The 9,867-nt window shown below is 39.0% G+C and overlaps 1 protein-coding gene across 1 annotated transcript; it reads right to left on the bottom strand.

Annotated features, from left to right (window-relative positions):
- Nucleotides 1-2,130: 2,130 nt before the first annotated feature.
- Nucleotides 2,131-8,984, bottom strand: LOC139945002 (noelin-like). Its single transcript, XM_071942228.1, has 7 exons — nucleotides 8,830-8,984; nucleotides 8,152-8,260; nucleotides 7,598-7,759; nucleotides 4,966-5,235; nucleotides 4,519-4,738; nucleotides 3,457-3,574; nucleotides 2,131-2,856 (listed from the first exon to the last, which is right to left on the bottom strand). The coding sequence occupies exons 2-7, from the start codon at nucleotides 8,230-8,232 to the stop codon at nucleotides 2,136-2,138; spliced, it is 1,572 nt and encodes a 523-aa protein (XP_071798329.1). The 5' UTR covers nucleotides 8,233-8,260; nucleotides 8,830-8,984; the 3' UTR covers nucleotides 2,131-2,135.
- Between the last annotated feature and the right edge of the window lie 883 nt (nucleotides 8,985-9,867).

Raw genomic sequence — 9,867 nt, 5'->3', positions numbered from 1 at the left:
AATGTCTCTTCAGGGCCGGACAGCAACAGTCTGGCATCTTCACGTTTTTAGATGTGTACTTTAATGTTAGAGGACGTTTAGTAAACACAGCAATGATTGTCTCTAGTATGTATAAGGATTTGTGTGTTTTGGGCAATCACAACCAATTAATACTGTCTTTTAATATGTATTGAAGGATTTGTGTTTTTTAACATTAGAGCAAGTGACAAACACAACAAATGTTGTCATTTTGGTATGTGTAAGGTTTGGTGTGTTTTAATGTTAGAGCAAGTAGCAACAACAACAAAATATTGTCTCTTTAGTATGTATAAGGATTGGTGTGTTTGTTAGAGCGCGTTGCAGCAACACATACTAGTATTGTCTCTTTGTATCAGGTTTGGTGTATTTTAATGTTAGAGCACATGGCAAACACAACAAACATTGTTTTTTTGGTATGTATAAGGATTGATGTGTTTTAATGTTAGAGCACGGTAAACACAGCAAATTGTATTTTTGTTAGTATGTATAAGGATTTGTGTCTTTTAAAATTAGAGCACTTTAAAAACACAGCAAACATTGTCTTTTTCTTTAGTATGTATGTTATGCACGGTAAACACAGCAAAGTTAAAGGTATTTGTCTTTTAATGTTAGAGCAAACACACCCAAATATTGTATTGTTTAGTATGTTAAAGGTATATTGTATTTTAATAATAGAGCAAACACAGCAAACATTGTCTTTTAAGTGTGTAAGGTTGTCTTTTAATGTAAGAGCAAACACGGCAAATTATTGTCTTTTTAGTATGTATAAAATGCTGCAGATTGGATATCAGTTAGTTTTTAAAGCTTTTAATAGTAATATCAAGTTGGTACAAATGTTATAAATAATAATATGTCAACTTGAATCGGAAACCAACGCAGAACTTCAGGTCCAAACTTTATTCTCGGTCGGAACCGTTTGATTGTTTAAATCACATATAAATGTAGATGTATAAAGACACACAAACATTAGAACATTTCGTTTCAAAAGATCGAGTTTTTGATATACTGAGTTTCAAAATGTTTCCATAACTGTGGTCAAATCGGTACTAAACAATAGTATAGTTTTAAGCTTGAAGTAATCATGCAAGTTATATAAGTCCGTTAAATAAAAATTGTGAATTTATATAACACAAAATCGGCAATAATAGCAAACAATTACACTGCAATATTTAACAAGTTTTTAAAGTTATTAATTAGTCAAGAACCACGTCTTACATAGTGATGTTTTAATACGGCTTAAGAAAATGTTGGTGATTGTGACCACTTGTATGTAGTAGTTGTAGGTATGTCTAGATGAATAAAACTTTCTGACACACATTTGTATCTGGTATTATGTTTTGCTTTTGGATGTGTCATCTTGCATATATTGCCAGCGAAATCCGGATCGATTATGTCCACACAGGAATACAAAGCCGTAACTGGAATACAACATCACTTAATGAACTGTCTCTCAGATTCAAATTCTGGATAACAAAACAATGTAATGTTTCTCAAAACTATCGAAAGCTGCAGTAGGATTCTAACCAAAAGCGACTCCAAACGAATCCCTTATAACACAGGTGCCATGATGCCTAAGTATGTCTCCTTGTGAGTTTTAGCTAAACATGAATAGCATTTTCGTTTTTGCTGTTGTAGGTAACAATCTTCACTACAATTGAGGTCTTTTGGGACGATAGGTGGCAGCAGACTTTGGGCAAATCCGTTGTCTCAGTAATGTGCGCACGCTCAGAACTACGTAATAAATGACAATTTCTCTGGTAAGTCTGCTGCCACCTAAGGCTTCTTAGTATCCAATTAAATTTAATACACAAAGACAAAGATCAATATTAATGGTTGCCATGAAAACACTTATCATTTTTTTTAAACTTGATACTAATTTGTGTGCTTTAATCCATAGCAGACCTTAAGCGCAGAAATTATACAGCATTATTTTGAAGGCCTCTATTATGTAGGCTACTTGTCTTCAAGCATGTTTCGAAGCAGCGGAGCATGATAATATTAATCTAATGAGAACTTAAACTTGTATAAACCCCGCCTAGGACTTAGGAGTATTCAACATGTCTGACACCTTGGCCTGTGTCTCTGTGGAACTCGAACGGGCTTTACTCGAATGGGCTTTACTCGAATGTAAGACTGTAGACCACAGCATGGCCATTGTCCCAGCCATACAGCAGCTGGTCACGTGGGTTATACTCAATCGATGATAGGCTCCCGTACTTGATGACGAAAGGGACATTGACAAATCCTTCGAAGCCACTGTCAGTGTCCATGAAGAAAACCACCCTAGAGTCATAACTCGTGGCACCGTTCACACAGTAGACCTTCTTGCAGATGATGAAACAGTTACCCAAGCGATTCTTCGGGTAGGAACTCATCACTGTACGCTCAAACTCCAGGGTTTCTTCATCTACTTTACTAACAACCAGCATCTCCTGTGCATTACTGTATATCAACCACAGTCCAGATTCATCTACGGTTAAATCCATCTTCGGAGCGGCACTTGGACCGGTGTAAGCGAAGCGATCATGGGGTGTTTCAGATGGAATCTCACGCACGAATGAACTTCCCGGGTGAAAAATTGGGATTGAAGGTGACTGGGAAGTCCACCCAATCCTTGTTATGTTTTGGAACTGTTCATACAGGTAGTCGCTATAGTAGCTTTGATGATCCCGGACCCGTTTAGTTTCTGTCGAGTATGCAAACAGTGACCCGTTATAAACAGCAGCTTCTATAATGTGATGTAGAATGTCGCCCTCTATCGGTTGACTTTCTCCTTTCTGGAATTCACCCACGTTGACACTGACGCTAAATTGTTTGGCTTGAACTGGAGCAGCGAAGCTGGTGACGAGGGAGAATAAGTCAGGGTTACGTCTGAATTTATAATAATATTGTATTATATAGAGAGCGAACAAGTCAATTTTGTATATTTCTTTGCTTGATTGTTTGTTTGAATGATCTTCCCATCAAGGGAACTCGGCAAACTCCCACAAGGGATATAAACACTAAGCAGGTAACAGTCAATCTCTCTCGTCCAAACATTGGCTTAATGTCGATGATTGTAAATTGCACAACACTAAATTTTTAATTCAGAAACTTGACGACATTTTGGTTCATTAGACAAAATAAACGATTTCAATCAATGGTTAGCTTGGTAGTATTCGAACCTTTAACCTCATGACTGCAAGTCCTGCAGTTTTACCACTGGACACGGTGACCAGTAGATTATATTATGAGTAATGCAAAATCTAAATAAACATAGAGTTTTTTAGGTTTTTTTTTACAGAGATTTGATTTGTTATAAGGTGTTTACTTTCGAGTCCCACCGTTTTAACTTTCCATTTTCTACCCTAACACTATAATAACACGACCGCCCATGTCAGAATTTAGCCCGATTCCGAATCACGAAGTCAGACTCATGGGTCGGTATCTTTGACGTACCTGTGATAATAGACAAAGTCCGGACGAACCAACGGATCTCTCATCCATGCACCGTTGCTCCCAAGGTTCCCTCTGAGTGTATATGGCTCCGAGATGGATACCAATTTACCACAACTATCTGCAACAGGAACCAGTTTTGTTTTAATCAACAGACTTAATAAAAAAACTTTTTAAGGCAAAACAAAAAACAATTCACTACCAACGCCACGATTAACGCACACAGAAAAAGAAAACAAGAATAAGTAGAGTCTAAATTAGAGTCTAAAGAAGAGTCTGAAGTTGAACCCTTTTTAAACATGTACAAAACTTAAAACCTAAAGACACTGGACACTATTGGTTATTGTCAAAGACCAGTCTTCTCACTTGGTGTATCTCAACATATGCATGAAATAACAAACCTGTAAAAGTTTGAGCTCAATTGGTCGTCGAAGTTGCGAGATAACTATGATTATGAAAGAAAAAACACCCTTGTCACACGAAGTTGTGTGCTTTCAGATGCTTGATTTCGAGACCTCAATTTTTAAAGTTGAGGTCTCGAAACCAAATTCGTGGCAAATTACTTCTTTCTCGAAAACTACATCACTTCAGAGGGAGCCGTTTCTCACAATGTTTTATAACATCAACCTCTCCCATTAGGGGCCTACTCGTTACCAAATAAGGTTTTATGGTAATAATTATTTTGAGTATTTACCCAAAGTATCCACTGCCTTTAACAAAGTTTGTTTGCACACAGGGTGTCAGTTTGTGACATCATTGACGATGTATATGTGTGTCATGAAGAATATCACGGTCAGTGAGGCAGGAGATTGTTCTCCATAGGTGCCCCAAACGGCAAACTGTGTACAAACTCCATCTGGTAGCGCCCTCTGTTGAATCAGCATCCATCAGTCAATGCTATTTCCCAGATGCGGGATATTAAATATACGGGGACAGAATCTCAGTGGACAGAATATCATGGAACACCGGCTATGACCGGAGTTCTAGCTGACTAGGCTCATCTTAAAATAAAATGTGTTTCTGCACTTTGACCCCAGACAAAGCCTGATTCTCACGCGGCCTTACTTTGCATGGTTGTTTTCGGCCATAATTCTGGTAACTTCTGACGGTCCTTTTCAGCAGAGTCTTCCGTGTCTGGGACTGCCGTGCCAACTGACTCACTCTCTTTCGCATTACACGTTCTCAACTGACTGGATAACTCAGTGACTCGACGCTGCATACCAGCCAAATCCTCGCTGGTATCAATCTCTATCAGTCCGTCTATTACTTTACTGACGTTCGAAACCTGAAAGGAAAAAGTGTTCAAATATTCGGAAAGAATAGTTTATACTTAGAACTCAATCGATCAAGAATTGGGGGGGGGGGGGGGGGTAAGCACAAAATGTAATACGACATCATTGGGCAATAATGACTGTTGGTGTTCGTTAAGTCGTATACGAAGAATGGGTAAGAAATGGCTTGTGCCCCGACTAAAACAAATAGTCTGGCGCACAATTAAAAAACAAGTCTTACTTCACTCATTATGATTTCGATTCTCCCAACTTGTGTCTCGTCTGATCGTACCCCCTGCCATTCACGCAGTGTATACAGAGCAGACGCCATGTTACGAACATTCCGTCGCATCCCCTCTATCTCAGTACGGGTCACCAGTAATTGCCCACCCTCTATGAGGTTAAAGGTTGTGGTGACGTCAGAGAGATCAGACTCAAAGGTCCTGGTGAGCTCCGACTGTAAGTTGACTATTTCGAAGAGGCTGGTGACGTCAGCAGTCAAGTTGTTTATCTGATATGAAAAAATGAATGTAGAGTTAGAACAGTTCTGTGGTCCAGTGGTAAAACTTTATGATTTGCAACCATAAGGTTGTGGGTTCGAATCCTACCAAGCTAACCACCAAATGACTAAAATTACTAATATAAAGTCATAATGATTAAAATTACTGAATCAAAATTAATTTAACTCTGCAAAATGCAATTCATAATCATAGACGTTAACCTAATGTTTGTATGCGAAAGATTGGCTGTTGCGAGCTTGATTGTTATAACCCCTTGTGAGAGTTTGCCGAGTTCACTCGACCGAAAGAACATCAAAACAAAGTTATTAATTGACACAATAATGCGAAATGATTTCCCAAACATTGAACCTAATTGAAACTGAAAAACAAAATATAACAAACATAAGAATGCCTCTATTCAATAATATCACTGACAATTACATCAATTTGGTGGTAATAACATCGAAAGCAGTTTCCCCAGGTTATTGTTCTCGTTTACACTACGTGGTTTATTCGACCGGGCAAATTGGATGCCGGCTAATTTTGTCGAGAGCATGGTCGAGAGGGTGGGTGTACATGTAGGGGCAGCGTAGCGCCTCACAACCCGGTGGGATCAACAGGGGCAGCGTCTTTGGAAGCTGAAGATTTTTAGGTTTTGTTTCAGCTTTGATGGGTTCCCCAGGCTCTCTCTTGCCTATTTGTGCCTTGACATAGCCATTGTCAAAGGAAAAAACATGTCCAGGGAGCCATAGAAAATAAATACTTACTAAGTTTTAAAGTAAAATGTTAGGGTAAAATAAATAAAATTAATATTCTGTTTACGATTTAAATCCCATCTCAAAATAGGGTAGGTAGACTACTAGGCAGAATTTTTGAGTGTTGAATTTATCAATTGAAAAGCTTGCAGTTGCATATATTCATCAGAAGGCAATGCAGAGTGGAGAGACAAGTTCAGAAACACAGGATGACGGGACACATGTCCGATCACTGTCGCAAAATCTAGATTATTCCATTTCAAAAAGGAGCACATTAGTAAAATAGAAAAGCCATGTTTCACCGAGTTGTATTCATTGACAATTTTTCAACGAAGTGCATTCAATAAACTCAAAAATTGATTCTTGTCATTTCATTTTTTTTTCAACAAGTATTAATACCGGAAAATCATCTAAATAAAATTCTAAATAAAAATTTAATGCAACTTCGACGACTCCACCAACATTGTCCGCCCATCAGAATAACTTTGTTTTCAACCGCCCGCCGGGCGAGTCAACCAAAATTCTTGATCGCCCGCAGGTTTGTTCACTAGCCTGCTGCATGTATGGTAAAAAAAAATTGAAACTAAAAAAACATTAAAAAAAACACGGAAGTGAAGTCCCTATAGTTGGACGACTTTATCTCTTAATTTATGCCCTAAATTATCAACAACCATTTGAATGAACTTGTTGTTTGAGAATTGTTTGTTTTGAACATGTTCTGATCTCCGTTTGCAACAAAATCTTCGTGAATCAACGATCGGTCAACAACACACATTGAGAAATAATTCAAGGAACTTTGGCCCGCACGCCCTCTGTTGGCAGAAGTTGTCCATGTTACTGGAATTCCTCCAAGGCTGTGCATTGTGCATACAGTCTGCAGGCGTGATGCACAACGTTCGCCAATTCTTTACTCCGTTCGTGAGCGTGTGTTGTGAAGAAGGCTAGCCAAGAAGATCATGAATATGGATTTATTAACAGCCATCAATGGCCAATCACAGCGTGCGGAATCTTGGTTAAGATGGACTTCGGACTGTGTGTGTTGTGTGCTGTGCATGCTGCATGAACCAGTGGGTGACCGTGTGAGTATTACCATGTGGTTTTGTGCATCATGGATAGATACTACACGCACGCCGGAGATTGTGCGTGCTATTTTTAGTACTCCATGAACTCGCAGCATTCAAGCGGCTTATTTTTAAGCAACAATCACGGAGAAGATCGCTGTTTTGGAGAGAAAATTGTTTTGATTGTTTTTACAGAAATAAAATACACATCTAATTAGGAGTTTTACATGATTGTTTTCTTTATTTTTCACTTATTTCAATGGCATTTAAAACAGTTTTACATAAATTTATGCCGGTCGGAGTTTGATATTTTTTGTTGGATCCCGGTCGGCAAAAGCTGGGGCCGGTGATAGCCGACCGGCTCCGACCGTGGTAGCTACGACCTTGGACCGAGGAAAAAGAAATGACAGCTCCATAGTTTGTACGTGACGACGATGGTCTACATTTTGTTCCACGTCAATGATTGTACAAAACCTCGCAAGCATCTAGATGAAAACCTTCGTTGATTGGGTACCAGCAGTCCAAGGTTAAACAGGTTTTATAAAAAACGCACACACCTGATTTTGAATGTTTTTCAGCTTCTGATGTGTTGTCCGTGTCTCGTAGTCAGAGCAGAGTACGAGCGTGGGTGACTGGACCGTGCAGCGGCAGGTACCGTCTCGGTCATGATCACCGGTCACTTCGAAGCCAGACGTGGTAGGTTCGGCCGATGGTTGCGTCTGTTGAAAGAGTACGTTTGAAAGCACATAACCACTTGTCGTCAAAAAACAAATAACTATATAAACAAAACCAAATTGCAATACACTCCAATTTTATTCTTAAAACTGTGATGGGTAAGTTATGCCTCGTTCTTTTCGGGTTGAAAAAACTTGTTAGTTAATTCTCATAAGTAATTATTTTGATATTCAAATTGAACCAAGCGCCCTCCTCGTCAGGTTTCCGGGCCCTCCAATACCATTCCATCAATACAGCCTCAACCTTTGCTTCGTTACTGTCTTCATTTTTTACAGATGTTAGAAAAGGAGATCTAACCCACAAACTGACGTAACATAGAGGGCAATGACGTCACGGGAATCGTGACAACACTAGACATGTCATGGGTTTGCCTTACCTGCGCCACGATCACAGCGGGTAGCATCAGCAACAAAATAACAGCACAGGTCATATACATGAGTGGATTTCCATCAGCCATGTCTGGGAATGCAGGTCTCGTTTTATACCTGATTGGTCATACAACGATACATCAGTATCAAGGAATAGGCAATAATTCGATTAAACATTACCAGTAAAGTTCATTTGCTAGTTTGTTATTAGCCACACTGACAGCAACTTTGGTTCAACAACATTTCTTAAAGTTTCATTACTAAAAACAAATGCATTGCACACCAACTGAACATGTGCGTCAAGTGTCATCGTTTGGCTTGGTGTTGAGGGGTGGGGGGGGGGAGGGCAAACACACATAGGGACACATACTACCAAAGAAATATAGTAGTATTTTGCTTTCTCTGTCAATTTGTGTCTTGTTAATTGCTGTGGTCATTATTTGTCCTGCTTTTTTTGCCCGAATATTTGAGGACATCGATCCTCTGTCCTCAAGGCTGTACACCTGTGCAGCTCAAGGGCAACATTACTTACCTTGCTATAAGCAGATAACTAAATGAATTAGGCCTATATATATTCATCTCTTTGAATATTCAGCAGCATCCAGTAATGTTATTACTCAAAGTCAAAAAGGTCCCTTCTAGATTGTAGAGTTGGATAAAACAATGAATGAAACAGCTCTACTTACTTTCCGACGATCCAGTAGTTCAATTAGTGGTAGCGAGTGAGCTTTAGTTGAACGCCTAGTGGGTCTCTTGTGGTTCCTTGCTGTGGATATTACACAATGACGATGGCACCTGGATCCCGATGTGAAATCGGAGCCAGTGTTTAATGACGTTCAAATATGTTTCCATTCTATGCAAATAAGTCGAATGGACAAAGGTCAAAGGTCAAACCATATCTAAGTTGATATCAATAACATTCTTCATATAACAGAAAACAAATTCTAAACAAAAAGAAATACAAATGGAGACTATAATATGAAGTATGCGTCATCTATAGATACTCTAGAATCATTGCGGTCAATATTAAGCATCACAACCCAAATGTATCTTAGTTTCAATGTTTAATTCTATCAAGTAATTCTAGTTAGGCCTATTTATAATTATTTTGCAAACATTTTTTTTCTAATGTTTAATTTATTTTATTTATCAATTGCTTTGTCATTTCATGATTAAGACGTTGGTGTTGCTTTGGGGATAAAGAATATAATTTGCTTTTAGCATGTATTAGGCACTTTATATACTTACCCCTAGTTCTGCGAAACAAATCCACATGCAAGTCACCCGGGTTGGATTCGAACCCACAACCAGTTGATGCAGTTCGATTATTGTGTGCTAGCAACTGGTACCGCAACGGTTTAACTTTTACTTGATTTGATTGAAAAGGATAGTCTCCTTTCGAGTTGTTTACTCATTTTTGTGTTCGATACACGAGAGACTTGCACACAGTGGGTGCGTTCGTTTAGCTCACACGTTTGTGAAAAACTTACATGGGAGCGTTTGATTAGCCATCACTTTATACTCGTGACGTCATCCACCACCATTGATCTCGATAATAGGGATCAATGGGCACAACAAACCCGGCTCGCGAGCGGGACCCAATTCCAGGGCTCCGCTTACCGCCGAATTCTAAGCTATAACGATAACCATATTATCCGCCTGAACGACAAACGCCGAATTTCTGCGTTTCTTTCCGAGTACAAAAACAACAAATTATTACACAT

Source organism: Asterias amurensis, chromosome 12 (genome assembly GCF_032118995.1).
Source record: "Asterias amurensis chromosome 12, ASM3211899v1".
Lineage (NCBI taxonomy): Eukaryota > Metazoa > Echinodermata > Asteroidea > Forcipulatida > Asteriidae > Asterias > Asterias amurensis.
The sequence above is the reverse complement of the archived record's forward strand: the minus strand, read 5'-3'. Positions and strand labels throughout refer to the sequence as shown.

Excerpts from the sequence above, each read along its gene's own strand:
- LOC139945002 (XM_071942228.1), bottom strand. The coding sequence starts at position 8,232 with ATGGCTGATGGAAATCCACTCATGTATATGACCTGTGCTGTTATTTTG. Across the intron at positions 4,739-4,965 it reads TCGAAATCATAATGAGTGAA|GTTTCGAACGTCAGTAAAGT; the intron begins GTAAGACTTGTT and ends TTTTCCTTTCAG. Across the intron at positions 2,857-3,456 it reads GACTTTGTCTATTATCACAG|CTTCGCTGCTCCAGTTCAAG; the intron begins GTACGTCAAAGA and ends CCTCGTCACCAG.